At 43.4% G+C, this 25,144-nt stretch overlaps 1 protein-coding gene across 4 annotated transcripts in view; it reads left to right on the forward strand.

Moving 5' to 3' along the window:
- Positions 1-25,144, forward strand: part of MYZAP (myocardial zonula adherens protein) — a 97,701-nt gene that overhangs the window by 55,832 nt on the left and 16,725 nt on the right. For 2 of the 4 annotated variants that reach the window (XM_062206001.1, XM_062206002.1), the window contains one exon: positions 18,273-18,356. In XM_062206001.1, coding sequence (XP_062061985.1) covers positions 18,273-18,356 — 84 coding nt within the window. Of the gene's footprint in view, positions 1-2,866; positions 3,845-18,272; positions 18,357-25,144 lie in introns of those variants that run through there. The other 2 variants (XM_062206003.1, XM_062206004.1) reach the window with 2 other exon arrangements.

Consider the following 25,144-nt stretch of genomic DNA (forward strand, 5'->3'; position numbering starts at 1 on the left):
GCTCTACCAAAAGCAAAAAAAAAGCAAAGCCTCCCCACCCCCACCCCTACAGACTTTTAAAAGTGTTTACCAGAAAATTTAGAGACATATCAAGGGATGGAAAAGAAATCACACTCGAGGAAAAATTCATTCATCCATTCATCAGAAATCCAGCAGCACCTGCCTTGTGCTGGGCTGGCTACTTGGTGGTGGGGGGGGGGGGCATGCAACTATGCTCCTGCTCTCATGCATCTTACCCACTGCTGTTGCCAGGGTTCGGGCTGCATCAGGAGAGCTGGGAGGAGGGGCACGCTAGGCAGGGTCCTGAGCCCAGAGCAGTGAGCCCCCCTCCCACATCTTGCAGCATGATTTCTTCAGTCAGCAGGGTCATCCCTGCCTGTGCACATGTCTCACCAAGGCCCAGTCTGCTGCCAACCAGAACAGCTTTCCTGCCATGGAGACAATAAGAGCGAGAGTCTTACGTGCCCGCCAAAAGGATGATTGACACTTTGGCCAAAGGGTCATGCTCCATTATTCAGCTGAGTAAGCAGCAATTCAACAAGAGTTGTTTTGCTATTTTCCGGTTCAACCATTAAGCAACCTCTCATTTTATCATGTCTTCTGATTTCCCATTGCTGTTTGTGATTTGGGAAATGTTTCTTCCAGCAAAAACTGCCTTAAGGGAGTTTCTCTTCAGCTACAGAGGAGACGTTCTTTCTTTGGGCTTCTTTTGCAACAAGTAGCTGCTCTCCCTCCTCTCTTCGTATAATTTAGATGTTTAATCCACACGTAGGTGCAATGAATTGATTTTCTCATTAGTGTTCCACCTAGGCTGCCTGTTAGACTCACCTGGGAAGCTTTAGAAAAAATGCCTGGACCTGGTTGATGGGGGTGGCAGGCAGAATGGTAACGTCATTTTTGTTTGTGTGTTTGTGTTTTTAGTTATGTAAGTGAGTGCAGTAGGCAACAAGGGTTGGGAACTGATGTCCGGCAGCCTGACTCTGCCTGCTGGGCTTCCTGTGGCTCCTGTTTCAGGCCAGCCTCCCTCAGAAGTTCCTGTCCCTGAGCTGGAAGGCTGGGGGTGAATCCAGAGGAGGAAGGGCTCCGTGGCAGACAGCCATGGCGAGCAGCCTCCAGGGACTGGGAGCACCTGAGTGAGAAAGCTGGGCAAGTCTGAGACTGAGTCCCAGGAGGGGAGCTTCGCCTCCTTCCAGTCCCTGGTCCTGGGAGGAGTGTGTGACAGCTCACTCTTTTTTTTTTGTTTGTTTGTTTTCGTTCTGACAGGCAGAGTGGACAGTGAGAGAGAGAGACAGGGAGGAAGGTCTTCCTTTGCCATTGGTTCACTCTCCAATGGCCACCACAGCCGGCACACTGCGGCCAGCACACTGCGCTGATCCAAAGGCAAGAGCCAGGTGCTTATCCTGGTCTCCCATGCAGGTGCAGGGCCCAAGGACCTGGACCATCCTCCACTGCACTCTCGGGCCACAGCAGAGAGCTGGCCTGGAAGATGGGCAACCAGGACAGAATCCGGTGTGCCGGCGCCACGGGCGGAGGATAAGCCTATTGAGCTGTGGCGCCGGCCAGACAGCTAACTCTTAAGAGCTGGGTTATCTTGGTCATATCCCCATTATGAAAAAGAGATGCTATCCAGATCCACCTGGAGATAAGATGTTACTGAGGTAGGATGAGGTACCCTTGCTACCAAATAATAGACTTTAAGAGACAGAATCCACCACGTCTTTGGAAGTTGGGAACCCACCACCAACAAAGAGACCCAGAGTGGTTCTCAGGGACCCCATTCGCACTGTGCACGTGTGCACATGTCTGACTTTGTCCTGGTTTAAATTAGCCCTCTGTCACTACAGAGCAGTTACACCTGGTCAAACAGGACCTCTTTAAAAGAATACTAATTGTGGGCCCTTAAGAAGTTAGAAGTTGTCTCTAGAATGGGATAAATAGCAGTATCTACCTGGGTGTGTTTTTTAATAAGAGTTAAATGAGATGATGAATATAAAACACTTAACCTACCAATTGGAACGTAGAAAATACCCAGTAGGTACTAGCTGCTATTACTGTTGTTACTCTGATGAATGGGTTACTGCTGTGTATACCTAAAGTAGTGTGAGTTGAAAGCAAAAGTAGCTATGTTGGTTTCCTGACCAGTATGCAGGTTGGCCTTTCTTCCCTGTGGGGGTCTTGAGCCCAGTGGGATCTTTGGGTGCACTTCTCTCTTCTGTGCTCTCTGCTGTTTTCTCGCTTAGCCATTTGTCTTTTGAGTACAGTATGTACAATATGTACAATATGTATACACTCTAAGAATTTTCTATTTTGAATGACTCAGGCATGTACTGGCCACACAGTTTACTTATTTATTTATTTTTAGATTTATTTATTTATTTGAAAGTCAGAGTTACACAGAGAAGGAGAGGCAGAGAGAGAGAGAGGTCGCCTATCTGCTGGTTCACTCCCCAGCTGGCCGCAACGGCCAGAGCTGCGCCAAATCTGAAGCCAGGAGCCAGGAGCTTCTTCCAGGTCTCCTACATGGGTGCAGGAGCCCAAGGACTTGGGCCATCTTTCACTGCTTTCCCAGGGCATAGCAGAGGGCTGGATCAGAAGTGGAGCAACCGGGACTCGAACTGGTGCCCATATGGGATGCTGGCACTGCAGGCAGCAGCTTTACCTGCAATGCCACAGTGCCGGCCCCGACAACAGTTTATTTTAAAAACTTTTGTGTGGTGTGCTTAAATGTGCAACAGGCAAGAGTACACTTTTACCAAATGCCCTGGGTTTAGAGGCTTCTGAGTACCTGTATTTTCCACAAGGGGGTTGGGAAAGAGCCATAGCACTGAGCCTACCACCCTAACCCACTCAATTGGACTGTCTCCAGATCATGTCGCACGAGCTGTTCTCCAGATTTAGTCTCCGGCTCTTTGGAAGATGATAGAATGGTAGCCTGCTGTGGGTTGGAAGTGATTCCTTTTATTGTTCCCGATTAGAAGAACACTTGTTCATTGTCTCCTGGGAAGAGGTGACACCTTTGATGAGCGGAGGAACAGAACAGTAAGGACACGCTATTGAAAGGGAAATCCGACCCTGGGGGCCTCCACACACTGTCTGTAAGCTTTCCTTGTGCAGCCTCGACTTCAGTCAAGAGAACTCAAAGAGCCACAGAGTATTTTTAGCAACACGGGTTCCTAGACATCAAAGAAGGAACCATGGAAAAGACTACTAAAAACATAATTCAGAAAGTGCCAGGTGGAGCCTGGTCTAAAATCTTGGAAAATGAATCCTTGCTTATGGAAAATGGCCAAGGACAACTGCTAAGGAGATGGACGAGAGCTGGAAGAACATCCGAACTCTGGGATTGAAATGCTCCCCATCAGAGCGCATGCCAGCAAATACAGGAACAGACAAGTGTCCACGTAGTTTGTTTATATTTGTTTATGGGCTGTGGCTGGGGGTGGGGTGTCCTTGAGTGGGTAACAGCAACACTAGTCAACTTAGCATCGTTCTTGTTAGCTTAAGAAGAGTTTGGTTTGCTTCTCTCACCTTGGGTCTTTGCACGGATAGAGTTAGTTCAACCAACTTTGTGAAAAGGAGAAGCATGCCTATGGAAAGGGCTGAAATTGATTGAAATGAAATATACTTCATGTGTGCTGTATTTGCATAGAGGTCTGCCTGGAGGTGGCCAGGGGTGCTGGTGGTTCCTCACCTGGTGACGGCGGTATTAGCCTGCAGCAGCCAGAGGCTGGGCTCACAAGGGGAAGCCCAGTGTCCCTCCGATGTGGGTTAGCTCTCTCCTCCTCTGTATCTGCTGGCAGAGTGGGCATGTTGATGCTTTCCTGTCATTATTTGCCTTTGATCTTTTGCTTAGGGGCTTCTGCCTGGCTTGAGCAAGTGGGTAGTGGGTGGGAAAGGAAGCAGATGAATAATTTTTCTTTCATCATGGACCTGTGTATGACACTTGTTTTAGAAGCAGGTCTCGGGTGCTCTGCTGGGTCTCCAGAATTCTACTAGGTAGATGCAGTCGGATTTTAGAACCTGTCATCTAAATAGTATCCTAGGGTAGTTACCCGCCGTTTCCAGGGATGCCTTTATGGTCGCTGGCATTTGTTCTAGTGGAATAGATTAATTACCCAGTTTCAAAAAGTGAGATAACACAAGTGAAGGGAAGGCAGTTATTTTTAGACATGGTGGGTCACTCTCTCCCACAGTGGAATACTCTCCTTTGCCCTGGGAGTTTCTTCTCTTCTGGGCTACGGACAGTGCCTGGAGGCCAGGTCAGCTTTTCACTGCGGAGCAGGTGGTGGGTGTGGTGCCCAGACTTAGAGGCCCTTCAGTACCGTGCCCTGGGTGCGTCATGCAGCTTCCCCAGCCTTGGCCCTGACCTGTTGATCTCCTTGAGTCTGAGTCCCTTTGCGTCACAGGATCTACCTCCGCTTGCTCTTGTCTGCCTTTGCTGCTGTCTCTTAATTTGTCCCTTCCCTGCCTGCACTGACATTGGGTGTGAACTTGATTTCCTGCCTGTCAAACCCAAGATATGTGCTCAGATCCTGCCCTTCCACCCCACCCACTCCATCCCCGTCCTCTCTTACCCTGCCCTTAATTGGATCCTTCATCCTGGACTCTTATGGTTACAGCTGTGTCACATGGGCACTCATGTCCCCATCCAAAGGAGGGGCTGCTCAAAAGCTTGAGGCAGAATTTACTTACAAGAAATGAAAATGTTATGGTTTTAAATTCACGTCTTTATTTTAAGACCTTCGATAACTTTATCTAAAATGTGAAATAGAAAGAGCATGATTTTGTCAGCCTTTTTTCCCTTCGTAGCCTAGGAAGAGCCCTTGCAGGTTCATTTTATGACAATACTGATTAATGTATTCATAATAGAAATTGTCCTTTTGAGCGAGATATTCTTCTCTTTGTAAATGTCATTGAACCCACATGACATTTATTGGGACTGTTTCTGACTGCCTTGGAACTGGTTTTAGAGACCTGGATGCCCAGTTTGTGCCCATAGAAAATACGTGAGGCTAAAGCAGTTTGTGTTCCAGGTCGTTACCAGCTATTGACTTGTTCTGAGAGTATGACATAGACTTTACCCTCTGAGGGAGAGACTATTGCCCAGTTTTTTAAGCACAAGCAACTGTGGTTGAAGATCTTAAAAAATAAGTAGCCAGCAGTCTCTCAGCAGAGTGGTGGTGCTCCATCCGCATCCTGATCTTCAGCCCCGAAGCTGCCTTTGTCCTTTTCTTCTTCTCTTTTTCATTAGGAAAAGTTGTAAACAGAAAAAATTACAGAGGTTGACAGCAACAAAAAGCCATGTATCCTTCTCCAGAATCATCACGTTACAATTTTGGCAGATTTGTTTCTGATTTTTTTTTTTTAAGTCAAAGCAAACATTACAGATAAAGAAAAAAATCTCTTCTGATGCCTGACAGTTTTGTTCCTCTTCCTCCTTCTGTGTTACCTCCCTCCCTCTCCACCGGCACTCCTGCTCCAGAGGCCGATTGTTCCAGGCCATGTTTTGACGCCTTTATTGCATTGATGTGTATGTGTATTTATTGTACTATGCAAGGGGACTTCAAAAAGTCCATGAAAATGGAATTACAAGATAAGTTTATTTTGGTACAGGTATTTTTGAAATCCATGTATAATTTCTTTTTGTAATGCCCATTTTTACATATATTTTGAAGTCACCTCCTGTAGCTTAGTTTTGGGGCTTAAAAGTTTATATAAAATTTATTTTGTATTGTAGAAAATAATTTGTATTGTAGAAAATGTTGCTGTATATAATTTCCGCTTACTCCTTTCCCCAGTTTTGTTTCCGTATGTTATCACATTGAGGTCTGAATCGTGAGTCACCTCATGGCTGTGTAATATACTTTTATATGTATATATTGTAGTTTATTCGGTGGATAGATGTTTCGTTTGTTTCCAGATTTTTATTGTTTTACAAACAATGACAAATGTCTCCATGCTGCTTTAGAAAAATTACTAGGGTGTGGGGTTGACACCATTTCAGCATTACGAGATGTTGCCCAATGGTTCCCCAGTGTGCATTTCTGTCGGTCATGTAGGGAGGGCAGATTTTTCCTGATGCTCACCGCCACTTGGCACTGTGTGGACTATAATTTTGGCTATTTATGAAATCACATCTTATGTTTTAATTTGCGTCAGCCTGATTATTTCTCATAACAAGTTGTGATGTTGAGCAACTTTGCAGTCTTCTTGGTCATTCAGGGTGCCTCCTTCACAAACTGGTTGTTAATATCCTTTACTCATTTTATGTTAGGTTTTGTCATTTTCCTGCTGATTTGTAGGAATTCTGCATGTTATTGATATTGATCACTTATCAAAAAATATTCGGCGCTACCATCTCCTATTCAGTGTTTTTTGTTTGCTTGTTGGTATATCTTATAATTTACACATCTTTAATTTTGGTGTGAAGTTACCTTTTTGTCATTTGTGGTGTTGCTTGTTCATTTGTCATAAAGTTGTCTTCTGTCATTCAAAGCCTTGGTTTTCATGTTTAAGTGTTTAGTTACAACTTCCGTGCCCGTTCCCTGCACCCTCCCTTACTGCCTTCCTCCATGGCACTCGACATCTTGTAGTGCCGCATAACCTTTCCCCATCTGTTTGTGCTTATGTGTGGGGCTTGGGGTCTGCTTCCCTCCATTAGAATGTAAGCTCCGAAAGAGCAGGAACTTTTGTGTGATTTATTTACAGTCCTCTCCCTAATATCTGAGACAGTCACCAGCATACAGCAGGTGCTCAATCAATATTTGCTGAACAAATAAAGAATAACCCATGCGGAACTTGTGTGTGTGTGTGTAAGTGACATGCAGAGGTCTCTGTCTCTCTCCCCTTCTCCCCATCCTTCTCCACTCATGGGAGGCTTGATCTCTAACACCATTGTCCTACTGGATTTTCTTTTTGTCCTCTTTGTTAAGCAGGAGTTTTTCCATGCAGCTGTGCTATTGTCTTTGAATGTTCGGGTTCTCCTCCTCTGCTGAAGCCTATAGGGCTCCCAGCCCTTGGGCTTAGGAATAGGAATGAGGTTGAGGAGGAGCCAGAGGCAACTTAGAGAGAGCTCCTCTCTGATGGACAGACAGTAAATATTTGGGGAGCACCGTTTATGAACCAAGTGTAAAAACAGATGTGAATTCTGACTCTCTGGACTTTCTGGCTAACATCTGAACTCACTAGAACCTGAGGCATTGTGTGACAAGTGACAGGCATAGTTATGAGCTGTGCATACTGGGACACAGGAGCTGGAGAACACAGTTGTGTGGCTCTGCATCCTGCCTCTGCTTCTGACTAGGCTTCTACATTAAGCAAATTGCTTATCGTCTCCTAGATTGTTTCCTTATCAATAAAACAGCAAAGATCATCATGGAACCTCCTCCAGAGATGGTTTTAAGGACTGGCTGGTAGAATGCATGAGGTCTGCTTAGCATAGTGCCTATAAATAAGAACTAACTGTGTGGGTGGGAGTCTTTACATAACGGGCAGGCCTGGCAGGATGGCTTAGATTTTTTTAAGGCAGGGGATGGATAGGTGGGAAAGGTCATGCCATAGGAGGGAGAACAATGCAAACACGGAGACCAGAGGGATGCACATAGTTGAGTTCAGGGAGCATTAATCTGGTATAACTGGATTGTATGAAGGAGTGATCGGTGAAGATCACTCCTTTCTCTATGAGACCAGTTGTGGTGGGTGATCAGCACCAAGCCAAGGAAAATGTCTTTTGTTACCTTGCTCTGAAGTCCTCTAGGGCTTCCTGTTGCTTGATCAGATCTGAGCCCTAGAGAGATGCCCCTGGCAGGCGATACAGGCAAATGGAAGGGGAGAAGACAGGAGGGCACCTGGAAGGGAACAAAGGGAGTCCTACCCAGTGCTGGTGAGGATTCCTACTCCAGAGCACTTGAACTTGAGGAGCTTTTTTTTTTTTTTTTTTTAGTACCAGTTTTCTGCCAGGTATAGATCTCGTTGCTTCCATATATATTCATTGTATGGTTCTGAAATCATTCTTTCTGTGGATGTTACTGTTCAGGATAGGATGCCTTTGGCTCCTATCTGCACCTATCAAGGAAAGCTGGGGGATAAATATGCTCCCTCCCACTTCTCCACTTCACCTGCCTCTACTGTCAGTGAGAGGAAAAAGAATAGCTGAATGAATTAGGAGCCCAGCAGATCCTTTGTGAAGAGGAGGCCACATGCCCGTATTCCTTCCAGCCTGGTCTAATTCCTAGGCAGCATTGCACTGGTGGGTTGTCATGGCAGGGAGGCTGGATACTGGCAATTCTCTGGGAGTGGGATGGTGTAGGTGAGAGTTGGGATTTGGCATCAGAGAGACTTGGTTTTAGGTCTCTGCTCTGCAAAGGACTAGATGATGCTAAGAAGATGAGCAAATGATGCACGCCTTAGAGCTTCAGTTTCCTCTAGTATGGACAATCACTTTGGGTTGTTTATTTTGTTAGAAATATATTTATTTATTTGAAAGGCAAAAAGAGACAGACAAAGACCTCCCATCTGCAGATTAATTTCTCAAATGCTTGCAACAGCCTAAACTGGGTCAGGCCAAAGCCACGAGGGCAGTCCAGGTCTCCCATGTGGGTGGCAAGGATCTAACTGCCTCAGCCATCACCTGCTGCCTCCCAGGGTCTACATTAGCAGAAAGCTGGAAGTGGAAGTGAAGCTGGAATTCAAACACAGACAGTCTGACATGGGATGTGGGGGTCCCAAGTAGTCTTATTCATTGTGGCAAACGCTCTCCCCTGGAATTATGAGCCAACCCAGCAAATGCCTGGTACCACTCTACCCTCTTTCTTCCTCCTTAGTGAATGGACTCAGATTGGGAAACCAGTTTTCTCATCTTCCCTAACATTTATGTAGCCAAGTCACTTTTAGGTACCCATGAGAATCAGAGTGCTCGTCCCTTCCTTAAAGAGAAGTTGGGTTATCTTTCATATAAGATAGAAATCAAACCAAATGAGATTACGTTACCTCAGAAGCCAGTTTCAACGGATCCTTTGATGGTATAGTTCTATTATTATATATTACTTCAAACTTAATAGGAAAAATTGATTAAAATAGGTGCCTTGTTCATATCTAGCCTGGCTGAATGCCACAAGACACATTAATTGAAAATGAATTTCCACAAACCCAATCAAGCATCATGAAGATGAAAAATGTACCTTTTCCCCTCCATGCCTTCATTGATTTTTCATTTTCCTCGCTCAGAGCTTCATTTAGCAATTTTTCAGTTTCGTTTTGTTGTGCCCTTAATTCATTCCCTTCCCTCCCCCCAAAATGAGATAATGTACCATTTTCCTTGTCCTTATTAAACTGTTCTTTCATGCTGCATTAGTGCAGGGCAGATTTTGATCTTGTCCTATTTCTCTATGCACTATTATTCTGTGAAAAAAGAGGCTATGCTTTATTATTATTTTTATTCTTATATTTTTGTGGTGGCTTTTCGTCAAAGAGAGTGTACTTTAAAAATGCAATAACTGTGAAATTACTGTGTTACAAGACTTCTGAAATAGAATTAAGGGAATTTATAGCAAACCCTTTCAAGAGAAGCATGTAAAATACCAATTTTTCTCATTTTTTTACATGGTGGGATGTATAATGGAACATGATTCATATTTTTGAAAGATTTATTTTTTATTTATTTAAAAGACAGAGTGACAGAGAGAGAGAGAGAGAAAGAGAGAGAGAGAGAGAGAGAGTCTTCCATTTACTGTTCACTCCCCAGATAGCTACAACAGCTGTGGCTGGGCCAAGCTGAAGACAAAGGACCTTCATGCTGGTCTCCCACATGGGTGTCAAGGGCCTACCTACTTGGGCCATCATCTGCCTTGGCAGAAAGCTGGATTTGGATCAGAGTAGCTAGGACTAAAACTGGAGCTCTGATGTGGGATGCTGGCATTGTAGGCGGTGGCTTAATCCACTAAGCTACAACACTTGCTCCACAATTCCTTTTCCCTGAAAGAAATGAAAACAACTGTTTAGCAGATCACAGAGGTATCAGGAGGTTGAGTTGAACACAAGACCCTGTCAGGACACGAGGAAGCAAAAGGAGAAGACAGTGGGGGTCCCAGTGAGCTCCAAGAAGGATCTTCCTGTCTGCCTTATCCCTACCATAGTCTGCTCACTGGTCCACTGTGCCCTGGGTGGGAGAAGGGGAGGAGTTTGAAAATCATAATGGGGTCTTCAAGCTATTTCCTTGTGGAATTATCAAATTTTCAAATAATACAACAGCATAATGTTTCTTGAAGTGCTACACGAACTCAATACGGTATCAGATAATTTTGTCCTAGAATTCATAACCTTGATAATCTCATTTTGATTAGAAGTATTGATTGGCAGTTATATGTTGCTGATAAATTTTTCAATGGGAAAACAAATTATTCATGCATTTAGTTTGAATTAGGAACTCTTTGTAAAGGAGGGTCTATGAGAAAGAGGAATAAGATGGGAACGTTGGTGACAGAGGTTGGAGAATTTTAGTAATGTATTTTTGAGGGTTTTTTTTTTTAATTTATTTATTTATTTGAAAGGCTGAGTTACAGAAAGGCAGAGGCAGAGAGAGAGAGGGGTCTTCTATATGCTGGTTCACTCCCCAAATAGGCACAACAGTTGGAGCTGTGCTGATCCAAAGCCAGGAGCCAGGAGCTTCCTCCAAGTCTCTCACGTGGGTGCAGGGGCCCAAGCACTTGGGCCATCTTCTATACTTGGGCCATAGCAGAGAGCTGGATCGGAAGTAGAGCAGCTGGGACTCAAACTGGGGCCCCTATGAGATGCTGGCACTGAATGCGGCGGCTTTACCTGCTGTGCCACAGCACTGGCCCCATATAGTCGAGTTTTGTGACATAAGTGTGCACAAATATACACCAGCCCTGACAGCGCCGTGGCTCACAGGCTAATCCTCCGCCTGCGGCGCCAGCACACGAGGTTCTAATCCCAGTTGGGGCGCCGGATTCTGTCCCAGTTGCTCCTCTTCCAGTCCAGCTCTCTGCTGTGGCCCGGGAATGCAGTGGAGGATGGCCCAAGTCCTTGGGCTCTGCACCTGCATGGGAGACCCGGAGGAAGCACCTGGCTCCTGGCTTCCGACCAGCGCAGTGCACCGACCGCAGCGCGCCGGCTGCAGCGGCCATTGGAGGGTGAACCAACGGTAAAGAAAGACCTTTCTCTCTCTCTGTCTCTCACTGTCCACCCTGCCTGTCCAAAAAAAAAAAATATATATATATATATATATATATATATATATACACCAGCCCTACACCTAGATTTTAAATAAGGTCTATGCACCTGGTTATTCCTAAAATTAAAATGAAAGCAAAATTTTAAAGATGATAACATCATAAATTTAGACAGCCTAGTTAAAAAAAAAAAATTGCTCTCTTTCCCTTACAGGATTTTAAACAGCCTAATTAAATGAGACCATCAGTTTTCTTACTTGCTTTAAAAAAAAAAATTAGGGTTTATTTGAGCAAGCAAGTATTCATTAATCAGGAAGCACCAGAATCAAAGTGGCTCCGGGCTTTGCCGAGGGGTCATGAAGGAAGAAATACTATAATATGTTAATAAAAGCAAGACAAAGTAAATGTTTTATTGGTTAACCTAGCAAGAAGTGAGCTGGCGCTTCTGAATGGTAACCTCTGATGGGAGCTGGTTGGCAGTTTCTGATTGGCTAAGCTTCAGTTTCCTTTTCCAGGCTTTAATAATTCACTGTACATTCAGTTTCAGTTTGCTAAGGTGGGACTCCTAGACAGTGGAGCCATCTCACCCCAAAGGCCTCCCAATTAATTATTTTAACATTCCCTCCCTTTTGGGCAGCTTGTCTTTCATGAGAGATTGAAGAAATTGCAAATGTGACACTTTCTGCCACCTGCATGGCTGACTTGTCTTTGTCTCAGTGTGAAACCTCTAAGTGTGGCCATCAGTTTTAATGAGCTTCTAAGATCAGTGAGGGAAGGGTGCAAAGTTGATGGCACATGTGGCATCTGGTGTACAGTATGCCTGATGAGCACCTTTTTGATGTCATAAAGCATTTTTTGTGTATTCACATTTGCCAACTGGTAAAAGAAAACACTCCAAAGCACAATTTCTTAACAACCCACATCAAATGCTGTCTAGTATTTAATACTTATTTGCTGCAATAACTCTTCATTAATTTCTTTTCACACTCCCTGAGTTCAATACTGAGTTATGTTTATGAGTCTTGCCCAATTGGGACTGTTCATGTAATTCTAATGGCAGAGTTGTATCATTTTCTGACACCTAACACGAAATGCTGCAAGTCCTGTGTTTTATTAATGGAAAAATATTCCAGGAAGCCTAGAAGCCTCCTTACTTCCAGGATTGTGTGGAATCCAGAAAAGAACCTTACGAAATTGTTGTGTAACTTCATTTTGGGTCTCACTGGCATTTGTTCTCCTTTTAAAATGAATTAGGGGGAAATCTTTCCTCTGTTGTGGTTGATATCCCAAGCAGTTTATAAAAATTTGCAGATTGATAAGTATGATTGCACTTCTTAGGAGAAATGACCTCTTATTTAAGATAGCTGATATACTGAACATTTGTTTTCTGGAATTAGGAGTCCAGTTCAATGGAAAGATGGTGACAAAAGGTGACAACAGTGATTGTTCTTGTGGGTTTGTTCAAAGCATTGAGGTAGCACAAAGAGACCCACAAAGCCAGGGCTTGGCAAGTGCTGGCCTGGGAGGTGGCTGGTGGAGAGGGGGAAGGAGCGTGGGAAGGCATTCTCAATGGAGGCACCAGCCTGCAAGCGCCCAGAGGCAGAGGAATGAAGTTCATTCACAGAGAATGGAGAGGCTTCCATGCAGGGTTTATTGTGGGACAAGGTGGGCATGAAGTGCAACAGGGAAGAGAAGAGTGGACCTCAGCAGAAGGGCCTCATATGCCACACTAGGGAGTTTGGATGCTACACACTTTGAGCATGTTTTTTTAGGTAGCAGAATGAGATATTTAGCATCTCCAGTGCCAGAACTTGGATGTTTGCTTTTTGTAAAAGCTGCCCCTACGTGATTTCAGTGTGTGGCTATGGCTGAGGGTGATTGTAGCTCAAATTACTTATGAAGGTAATTCTATTGTGGCTTATGTGAAGAAAAGTCATTACCAGTAAGAAATTAAAACTGCTATTCCTTCCTCCCTCCTTAAATGTCAAACCAGCCTGTAGTTGTAGACACATTACTTCCTCTATGATCAGTTAGGCTGTAAGATATATATTCAGGTTGAGTTACAAAGAAACATGGTGATCAAGACAAAAGTTAGACCAAATTCTACTCACATCAGTTGAAAGGTTCCAGGTTTTACCACAATGTGTTTTTTTCCCCCTCCGTATTTTAAAAATATGCCTACTACTAGGTTTCTTTTTGACATTTAAATTTGGCTGAGGTAAAAGATTATGTCCTTGTATAAACCGAATAGCCGAGGTCTGGAAAATGAACGTTCCTCATTGCTCAGTTCTGAATGCCCTGATTTGGCCCTTCTAACTTGGGTCATGTACCACCACCTGGTGACAGCTAGACCTAAATGCAGCTTTGTGATGGGTAAATAAGTCTCTTGAAAGCCAATTTTGCAAACTTAAATGGAGCTAATAAGAGCAAAGGTGCCTCATGGATTTCACTTTCTTGGTACCCTGGATTTTGGAGTGACCCTTGATTTTGGAGGTACTTTGGGAATACATGTTAACCAAGGGCATGTTGTTTCAACTGGGTATACAAGAGTTTGTTCTAGACAGTTTTGCCCCTGACATTAAGGAATGGTTTGTTTAGGGGTAGAGGGATGGATTTATTGATTTGTTTATTTGTAGTCTGAGAATGTAAAGATAATCAAGGCCCTTACTCTCCAAAAGCTCACAGTCTAGGGATGGAGAAATACCTAGAATCACATAATAGTAGCTAACTTTTGAGTGGTCCTCAAGCACTAGGTGCTATAGGAGACAATATTTCCAGGCACTTTGATGTTGGGAGTCAGAAATAGCACACATAGCTGTGTGATTTGGAGGTAGTGAAAAAAGAACCGAAGTCCTGGGAGTCTGATACTACCGCAGCGCTTCCACATCCAGAAGTGTGTGAGTCTTTCTGTTGTAGGAACTGGACGCCTCAACGGGGAAAGGTGTGGGACGTGCTCCAGGGAGGACTGCAGGGAGACCAAGCTGGCATTCAAAGCTGGCATCCCTCGCAGGGCAGGCGGAGTTTGGTAAGCCTTGACGTTTAGGTTTTTTTCTCTAGTTGGAACAAGTCAACCCTGGTCGCAGAATATACTGGGCAAGAGGACTTCTGTAGGAAGTGCTCAAGGACTTAAGCAAAGGTGCCTGCATGAATTCGTTTCACGCAGTAGCACCATAGCTTCTTGCTGCTGTCAGAAGCTTCAGCACCCCAAGTCCTTCTGATGGATTGTTCCTTCTCCCCAGAATCAGGTGCCTTTACAGTGTAGCCTCAGCCCTCTGCTCTCTCACAAGAACTGGGAGTCCTGCTCCCTGGAGCACTCTCTGAAGATGCCATCTTTGCCTGTTGCTGACTATCCATGGAGGACTAGTTCAGGACCTTCTGTGGATACCAAGATCTGACGATGCTCAAGTCCAGAATAGAAAATGTCGTATGTGCACGTAACCAGCACATCTCCTTCTGCATACATTAAAGCATCTCTGTATCTCTTATAGTACCTAATGCAAAGTACATGCTGTGGAAATAGCTGTTATACGTATTGTTAGGGAAACATGACAAGAAAAATGTCTGCATGTTATCAAGACAGACATGATTTTTCCCTCTAATGTTTTCAATCTGAAGTTGATTGAGTTTTTGGAAACAGAACCCATGGATATGGAGGCCAACTGTAGTTTATAGACTAAAATCTAGGGGACAAAGGCCAGTAGAATCCTCTCAGCATCTTACTATGAGCTGTTCATTGCAGGGTGGGGTGGGGCGGTTGTTAAACTACATTTGTCACTTCCTTGACTCATAAGCCTCTGAATCCTTCAGGGACAGTGAAACCAGGCATTTGAAGTCATCTTTTGTGTTATTTGATTAAATATTACCCCTGACCTCCTTGGAAACCTTTGGTTAATTTCAATACCCATTTCGCCTATCATTTAGAAGTTTTAAAAAGTCGATTAAAAATGTTAATACCATAGGAAGGAATGGAAAAAAGAACATGAGGATAATTTTTGAAAATTATTTGTACAGATATTGAAGGAAATTTACACACATCTTTTCCCCCTCCCCGTAATCCTACCACAACTCCAGAACTATTCCATTTGTTTAACTTCTTTTCTAGGTTTTACTTTCATCACTGTAGACTTTTTTTTTTTTTTTTTTTTTGGTCCCTTGAGCCTTTTTGTAAACACTTTGCCATTTTGTAGTGTGTTTGTTTTTAGTGTTTAGGTAATATACTCCATCAAATTGATATTCCATAATTTATTACCTGTTCCTTTAGTGCTACACATTAAGGTTATTTCCATTTTCTCTCTATTATAAATAATGGGAGCAAGAACATCTTTATATATATGGCTTTTTTCCTATGTTTGAATGATATCCTCAGGATAAATTCCCAGGAGTGGGATTAGTGGGTCAAAGGGTATGAACAGCTTTATGGCTCTGAATATTTATTGCTAAATTGCCTAAAGGGTCATTCTAATTTACAATGCCACCTGCAACACACAAGAGTGGCTGCCCCTCCCAAGCCTGCTCACCCTGGTTCCTCCAGTCAGTAGTTTTGGGGCAAATTTAATAGGTATCAAAATGTAGTTTGCTCCTATTTTTAACTGATAATTTCTTTAATTAATATCAGTATTGAACAGTTTTTCTTGAGTGTGTTTCTTATTCTATTTTGTATGGTTTGACTTTCTTGTCAGAGAATGAAATTTTTTGACATCACATGGCATTGAAAACATTTTATAATGAGAATGCCAATTGCATTCAGAATAGAGAGACTACTCGTTGAAGCCTCCTCAACTCACTACCCAGGGTCATCAAAGAGCAAGATTTGCCATATTTGTTTTATGTAGCCTTTCTTTTCCTCTTAGATTTTCCGCTGTGCATATTTTAACCCAAACCCTCGGCGTTCTGCATATCTTTCCTCTGCACTTCACTAGTGTATTTCGAGTGCATTGACTTCTTGGATCATAATGTCTCACCCAACAAAATTGATAATTCCTGGTGTCATTTAATCCTTGTCTGTAGTAAGAGTCCCTGAAGTGTCTTTTTACTGATGCGTTGTTCCATTCAGCATCCATTACGGTCACATTTGATTGTCATGGCCCAGAAGCCCTTCCTCAGAGCGTGTTTCTTCCTGCTTGACCAAACCCCTCACCCTTCCCAGTGCCTTACTGTAGGAACTGAGTCAGTTGTGCTGTGAAAACTCTAACATTCTGGGTTTGGCTTTTTGTTTCCTTATTCTCTCAGAAGCTTGATTAGATTGCGTTTTGAGTTTCAGGGTTGGGGTAGGAGACGAGAATCCTGAATGGGTGGTGCTGTGTGCTTCATTTTCTGTGGCATCTGGGACATCAAATTCCTGGGTGAGGCTGATGCCGATCGTGCATCCAGGTGGTGACAGCCCCATATCCCAAGTGTGGAGTTCCTCCGTCAGCCTTTAGCCTCACTGTTTCATCTGTTGATGATGGTGGCTCGAGTCAGTTATTGCCTAGAGATTGCAAAATTGTGATTTTCTAATTCTTGTATTTTTTCCCCATTGAATAACTGAAATTAATTTGTAAAGTAAAACCTTTTCTTCATAACTAAAGCATTTTAGAATCTCAAAATTCAGTGTATACAAATAAAGCAAAATAAAGCTTTAATTTTCCCTCTAAAGTGCCAAGTATCTAAGGAAGGGGTTGGTATCTTTTGTCACTTCCAATGGTGTCCAATGACACCATTTAATATTTATTCTTCTTTAATATTTATATAGTGCATGTGTTTTACTCAGTTATATTCATTATTCTTTTTAATGCTCAAATTGTCCCATCCTTGGTCCAAGGGGACACCCTTTCATGGCCTCATTTTCAGGCATGACAAGGTTTCTTAGATTCATCTAGTTTATGTTTTGCCCCCCTGGGGAGGGCCAGTCCTCCAAGATGTGTGGGGTTTTTTTGTTTTGTTTTGTTTTTGTTTTAAAGTGGTGAATAGTATTCAGAGACCACAATCTGGATTTTATTATGTTTTTATTGTTTCTACATTTTCTCAGTGGACAGATTAGGAATGCCTATTTTGCAAAAGCAAGTAAAAGATTACGAGTCTGTACTGCTGTTGTCACTCTAAATTTAACAAAACTTTGTTTTTTACTTATTTTGTTTCAGACTTGTTTTTCTTTCTCTAACACTAAGCATCTTGGTTCCAAACATGATTGTACTGCACTATATATCAAATGTTCAAGTTTAATGTACAAGACGGATGGAAAGTTGGTGTGTTATTCATCAACCCCACATAGTGCTCCCAGTGTTGTCCAAGACATGGCTTGGTGCACAGTAGCCTGATTTCTGCTTTTACGGAAGTGTGGTTTGTAAGGAGATATGATATATGAACAAAAACAAAAGCAGTTCATGATAGAGCATATTATAAAAATACAGGTGAAATCATGATGTGATTGGAAGGGGAGAGGGAGCGGGGAAGGGGAGGGTTGTGGGTGGGAGGGAAATTTTGGAAAGGGGAAGCCATTGTAACCCATAAGCTGTACTTTGGAAATTTATATTCACTAAATAAAAGTTTAATTAAAAAAAATACAGGTGAAAACCCAGCTCAAGTCCATTTAGGAAACCTTTGCTGGTTACTCTGGGCCACATGAGTCCTTAATCCTCTAAATTTCATTAGCAGTTTTAGTGATCCTTTCCCCAGATCAACACTTACGACACTTGGTGGATCAAATGTGAAGTTATTCATGGGAATGACAGAGCTGAGGGTTTGAAATGCTGGCTGCCTCATCAATCCAAGCTTCTTGAAGACTTGTATCAGCATTTCCTGAAGATGTTCTTTGGATTGTCTTTAGAATGTTATTAGGGGGTGCAAAGCAACATCCGTGGAGAGATGTTGGGTTTAACAAAGCTAATGAGATGTGACTCAGAAATCACTTCCAATATCCCAAGCTTACCTGAATGCGGCATCTGGCTTTCCTGGGCATCTCATGTTAATCTCATTCCATGAAAACACAAGTCAGTGTGCGGCTTCTGTTTAAATGAAAACCAGCATCCTCTCTTCTGGTTAAGTAACTTGCACTCAGACAAGTCTACATTTTTGAATAACATTTCTCAATGTGTTTCTTTCTAGATTGAGTCATTAAAGAAAAAAGTGCAGCAGAAACAGCTCTTAATATTGCAGCTTTTAGAGAAGATCTCTTTCTTAGAAGGAGAGGTAAGAAATTGCTTAAGTTGCTGTCTTCCCTACCATTACATTTTATGCTGCGGAGCCTACCACTGGCACTTAATTAAAAATATGGTTATTTCCTGGCCTTATAAAATTGATGGAAGGTTAACTGCCAGCCCTGAAACTGGGGTACTGACAGCTACTTTTTCTCCCCATCTGACTCCTCACTCCCGCTTCCTGCTCGCCTCCGCCTTTGGGCTCTAGTTTGTCTTGTTCAAGAATTTCCTTCACAAGACGGATGAGCTGATTAATACTGAGAATTTCGCATCAGTGTGCTGCTTTATAATTTGTAAAGTATTTTCACATAGATCCCTGACCTGATTCTCTCAGCTCACATCAAGAAAGGCAAGATGAGGATTATGATTGCTGCATTAACAAGTGAAAAAACTAAAGGCACAGAAGAGGTGTGTGGTTTTGCTCAGGGTCACGCATCTTGGTGAGTGCCAGATCCAGGCTGAAAGTAAGACTACTATACTAGTGTTCTTCCATAGCGTTGAGTGAACATGTTTTAGTGAGTGACTTAATTTTGCCTAACTTTAAGATGCATATTACTCTTGACTTTCTAGCTTTTTGAAAGTCATTGAAAGATTTTGTATACCTTCCAGAGAAGGAAATTATAGAGTTGGAAGAACCTTAAGAAGTTAGATATTAATAGAAAGAGAAGCCAAAATCTATTTGCTCTGAAGACTTTTTATTTATTAAGATCTTGGCATTGAGCCGTTTCTTTTTGAGACTCCGTGAGAAGTTGGTTTGCCAAGCACCTGTCCTTGTCTGTGTTTCCCAGTGTAGCCCTTCCCCAGTGAGACTGCTTAAGAGATTACCATGAAGTAAGGAGAATTGTCCACATTTTCCATATGCTTTGTATAACATAGAAGTTAAGAGTGGAATCAGATTTACCTAAGTTTCAGACCTGGGATCTGCTTCTTATTAGCTGGGTACCTGGGGGAAGTTTTTTTATCATCATGAAATGAGAATCATGACAGTGAATGGAGACTGCATAGCAAGTGCCTGATGCACATCTAGTACTCAGTCATTGTTAACAATTATTGTTCTCTCATTATTAGGATGCCCTCTGGGTGAGAGTCTATTTCTGCTATCATATATGGGGAAACTGAAGCTCAGGGGTGATAGGGGACCTGCACTAGGTTACAGCTGGGTTGGGCATGCCTGAGTGAGGACCCTGAGCTCTTAACAACCGGATTTGCAGTGGAGGGAAGGTGGGTCTTCATTTACTCTGTTTTGAGGGACTGCTACAGCAGCCCTAAAACCCAAGCATCTCATCTACGGAAACTGTGTCAATGGACATTTCCCCATCCATACTCAAGTCTTCCCGTCTATGATCACTGGGTCCAGCTCCAGCCTTATGAATGGTGTTTATATTCACAAGATTTCCTTCTGCAATTGCAGCATCCTGCGGGAAGAATCACACATTGTCCAATGAGAGTCAAAGAGTGAGTGTCCCGCTGGATGTCCATGTGTCCAGAGAGAGCAGTTGCAGGGGGGAGGAAAGAGACGCTGACAGGAGAGCTAGCAGGTCACCCAGAACAGTGCCCCCTAGCTTGTCTCTGGCTGTGCTATTCAAGTGAGCTCTCCTACTGGTACATTGGTTGCTTGACTCATTGATGATTCATTCATTTATTTATTTGAGAGGAGGAGCTGGCTGGGCTGGCCTGGGCCTGAACCTGGGATCCAGGAACTGAATCCAAGTCTCCTGTGTAGGTGGCAGGAACCCAATTATTTGAGGCATCACGGCTGCCTTACAGGGTTGCTGGGGTTTATTTATTTACTTGAGAGGTAGAGTTACAGATAGTGAGAGGAAGAGACAGAGAGAAAGGTCTTCCTTCCATTGGTTCACTCCCCAGATGGCCACAATGGCTGGAGTTGTGCCAATCTGAAGCCAGGAGTCAGGAGCTTCTTCCCAGTCTTCTATGCGGATACAGGGGCCCAAGCACTTGGGCCATCTTCTACTGCTTTCCCAGGCCATAGCAGAGAGCTGGATTGGAAGAGGAGCAGCTGGGACTAGAACCGGTGCCCATGTGGGATGCCAGCACCATAGGCAGAAGATTAACCTACTGCGCCACAGTGCTGGCCCCAGGGGGCCCAACTTCTTGAGCTATCACCTGTTGCCTCCTAGGATGCACATCAGCAGGAAACAGGAATTCAGAGTGGCGCTGGGACTCAAACTCAGAAACCCTGAAATGGCTGTGCACATCCCATGTGGCAGCTTAACTACTATGCCAAACACCTGTCCTGGAGGTGGGCGCCTTAACCGAAGTCTTAACAACTAGGTTAAACATCTGCCCCCTACTGGTAGATTATTGAATGTCCAAAGGGATAGCATGCATAGAGAGGGGCTTAATTTATTAAACTCATCTGTTACTTTGGGTTTCCTCAGACCCTGAGGTGTGGGTATAAGTTGAGATAGTTTATCTGGGAAGTGATCCCAGGAAGCCCCAGGAGGGAGAGGGGAAATAAGACAGGGCTGGGAGGCCAGCCAGGAAGGGGAGACTTTTTGAGGAGGTCACTGCTGTGGACAGCGGGGACTCACTTTCACTGGTGGTTCCTGGGAAGTTCCCCGAGTTATCATTACAAAAGTCTAGAAGGCTAGGCCACTAACTCCCACCAGGCACTGGGTGAGGTCTGCTTCTTAGACATAGCCTCGCTTAGTCTAATTCTGCCTGTCTTCCAGAAACATGGTGACTTTTCCCGTGCTCTGAGCCAGGGGTTTCAGAACTGCTTGGTGTGTCCGGTGGGGTCCTGGAGCTGCCTCACGCTGCCTCAGGAAAGCTGAGTGTGTGCATTCTTTTCAGTTCTACATCCAGCGATCCTATGTTGGTAGCTTGAAATTAGCTATGGAGGGACCCTTTTCACTACTGAAATTGGCATATACCACAAATCAAGGTATCTATTTGCTGGATGTACTGTGAAAATATTATTCAAGAGTGGAGTTTTATCTGAGATTTCTAAGTTCAGATCCTGACACCTCCACTGACAATCGAAACCATGCTGCTCAAGTGACTTTATCCTTCTAAGCCTCATTTTATTTTTTATCTATTTATTTTTTGGCATTTGTAAAATGGAGATAATCACACCTGCCTGGAAGGATTTCTGTTTTTTATGATAAAATGAAATATTGTGTGTGAAGCACAAGAGCTGTGCTTGCCACATGTAAAAGTTAGTTTTTTCTTGATTGCTCAGCATTATGGAGACTTTAGTTCTTACCCACCTTTCGTCATTTTCTGTGCATGAACCTGGGCATTTCATACTGCCACCAATTTGGGCTCAGTTGCTTCATTTTAACAGCTGAGGAGGGGCCTTAGATCATCTCCAAGATTACTTTGATTTTTAAAGTTTGAAAACTTGATTGCCTTTTTTTTCAAATCCTATCAGGACATTGGGCAAACAGTCTGCGAGAACATTTATCCCTAATCCTGGACTCAGAGAAAAGTCCAGGCCATTTCCTGGGTCATGCTGACAATCTAGAACCTGTTTCTTTTAAAATAGAAAATGTAGATTGTTTTGGACCCTGGATTTAGACTTACCTATGTTTAAACTCATTTATATATTACACCCTTTTCCATTAAAGTAGACACCAGATTCCTAAAAGCTTTCTCTAGCTTGCTCTGTCAGGCTACATTCAAAATCTTCCTGTTAATAAAAATACGTCTATTTTTTCTTTTTCTTTCCTCCAAACAGCTATTTATTTGCTCACCTCCTGGAGGAGAAAGATCCTGTCCTCTATTTTCAATAGAGTAAATGTTCTTAAAACAAAATTATAGGCATGTATCTTCATAAGGTTGATAAGCTTTCTGGAACTCTCAACAGGTTTCATTGCGTTCCTCTTAGCTGGATATCCTAAACTGCTGGCAGAATCCAGAAAGCAGAGGAAGGCGTCAAATGTCTTGGCTTTGTCCATCCTGTGTTTAATATGCACACAGAGCTCTCAACATGTCTTTTGTGCATTCTCAAAGCTGTTACTAATTTTGCTGTGTAATATTGGGGCGGCAGCACCAGGCACTAGGGTTTCCTGTCCACATATTATTGGACACACGTTCTTGTGGAGTGCATGTACTTCAGCTCCTGGTTGCTCACGGCCCTGGGCCTGAGGGAGTTGGAGGAGGAAGTGACAGCCATGCATGAATGATGTAATAACCAAAAAGAAGAAGAAGAAAAAAAAAATGCCCGAAGTTGTTGCACCGGGTTCTTCCTTCCTGGAAGGCACACAAGCCTCCCAAGCCACCCTGTGCTATTCATTACACATACAAACACAAGGTGGTGGTGTTTGAAAGCAGGAAAAAGCTGCAATTTGATTCTCAATCCCAGAAGCGATCTGCTATGGGCTGCAGTCCAGGCAAGCTGTTTTGTGTCAGCCCGTTTTAGTCGTTCTGCAAGGCTCAGAAGTAGATGGTCTTTCTTTGACTCTGGCAAGACTTGTTAGTTTTATTTTTAAAGTATATCTGAAATCTGTCTCTCCCTAGCTAGCTTTCTTCCTATTGCTCATGTTCAGGGTGTCATTTTTTAAAAATCAACTTTGATGCGTATGAATTCACATAAAGGTCTTGCATCTATAGAGACCATGGGAAGTTTTGATCATTGTGTGTACTTATGGAGCCACCGCCGCACAGAGGTGCACCACTTCAGTCACCCGCAGCTTCTCTGCTCCCCGTTCACATCTAGAATACCCATGATACATTATTTTAGGGGAAGGAGGGTATTGTTTTAAAAGATTAATTTATTTATTTGAAAGTCAGAGTTACACAGGGAGAGGAGAGGCAGAGAGAGAGAGGTCTTCCATCTACTAGTCCACTCCCCAATTGACCGCAATAGTTGGAGCTGCACTGATCCAAAGCCAGGAGCCAGGAGCTTCTTCTGGGTCTCCCACATGGGTTCAGCGGTCCAAGGACTTGGGCCATCTTCTACTGCTTCCCCAGGCCATGAGCAGAGAGCTGGATCGGAAGTGGAGCAGCCAGGTCTTGAACTGGTGCCCATATGGGATACTGGCACTGCAGGGGGTAGTTTAACCTGCTATGCCACAGCACTGGCCGCAGGGGGGTATTTTTTAAACACTTTTTGTCACTACAAGTTTGTTAGCATTCCATAGCAATGAATTCTACAGCTTTTTTCTCAATAGCTTATTTCACTCAGCATAATGAATGGTAATACACCTAAGTTGCCTAGATTCTTTTTCATTGCATAGTAGTGTTCCATTGTAAGAACATATCATAGTTTATTTATCCATTAACCTATTGATATATATTTGAGTTTTTTCCTGTTTGGAGCTATTGTGAATAAAACTGGTATAGGGGCCAGCACTGTGGCATAGTGGGTAAAGCCACCACCTGCAATGCTGGCATCCCATATGGGTGCTGGTTCTAGTCCTGGCTGCTCCACTTCCGATCCAGCTCTCTGCTATGGCATGGTAAAGCAGCAGAGATTGGCCCAATTCCTTGGGCTCCTGCAACCATGTGGAAGACCAAAAAGAAACTCCTGGCTCCTGTCTTCAAATTGGCGCAGATCTGGCCATTGCGGCCAATTGGGGAGTCAACCAGCAGATGGAAGATTCTCTCTCTCTCTCTCTCTCTCTCTCCCTCTTTCTCTCTCTTTCTCTCTCTCTCTCCCTTTCTCTGTCTGTGTGACTGACTTTCAAATAAATAAATAAATCTTTTTAAAAAACCCTAGTTTTTTAAATATTTTAAATATTTTTAAATATTTTAAATATTACTATACAAATCACTGTGTGAACATATGTTTTTTATTCTTCTTGAATAAATTCCTAGCACTAGGATAGTTGGGTTGTAGGGTTAGGTATGGGTTTACCTTTTTGAGAAACTGTCAAGGAGCCAGCAGTCTGGTGTAGCTAGTAAAGCCACCACCTGCGGCACTGGCATCCCATATGGGCACTGGTTTGAGTCCTGGCTGCTCCAGTTCTCATTCAGCTCCCTGATAATGTCCCTGGGAAAGCAGTGGAAGATGGCCCAAGTACATGTGCCCCTGCACTCACGTAGGAGATGTGGAGGAAGCTCCTGCCTTTGGTCTGGCCCAGCCGTGGCCATTGCATCCTTGTGAGGAGTGAATCAGCCGATGGACACACTCTCTCTGCCTCTGTCTCTCCCTCTCCATAGTGCTGCATTTCAAATAAATACATCTTTAAAAAAAGTATAAGAAACTGTCAAACTGTTTTTCAAAGGAGTTGGAATATTTTACACTCCTACCAGCAGTTTGAGTATACTATTATCTCACACTCCTACCTGGACTTTGTATTCTTAGTCTATTTAACCACTCTAGGGGTATGTAATGATATCTCATTTTGGTTATAACTTGCATTTCCTTGGTGACTTGTAATTTTGAACATTTTTTTTTTGGGCATCTGTGCTTATTGACCATTATATTGTCCCATTTTTGAACTATGTTCAAATGTTTTGCCCACTATCTTACTGATTTTTTTTCTTGTTTTATTTATTTGAAAGTCAGAATTACAGAGAGAGAGATTTTTCCATCTGTTGTTTCACTCCCCAAATGGCTGCAATGGACAGGACTGGGCCAGGCCAAAGCCAGGAGCCAGGAACTTCATCTGGGTCTCCCAGGGTGCAGGGCCCAAGTACCTGGGCCATCCTCTGTAGCTTTTCCTAGGCCATTAACAGGGAGCTGGATTGGAGTTGGATTGGATTAGAACGGAACCGTAGCAGCCAGGACTTAGATCAGCACCTATATAGGATTGCCAGCACTGCAGGTGGCGGAGTAACCCTCTATGCCACAGCACCGCTCTATCTTATTCA

The sequence above is a fragment of the Lepus europaeus genome, chromosome 11 (genome assembly GCF_033115175.1).
Source record: "Lepus europaeus isolate LE1 chromosome 11, mLepTim1.pri, whole genome shotgun sequence".
Lineage (NCBI taxonomy): Eukaryota > Metazoa > Chordata > Mammalia > Lagomorpha > Leporidae > Lepus > Lepus europaeus.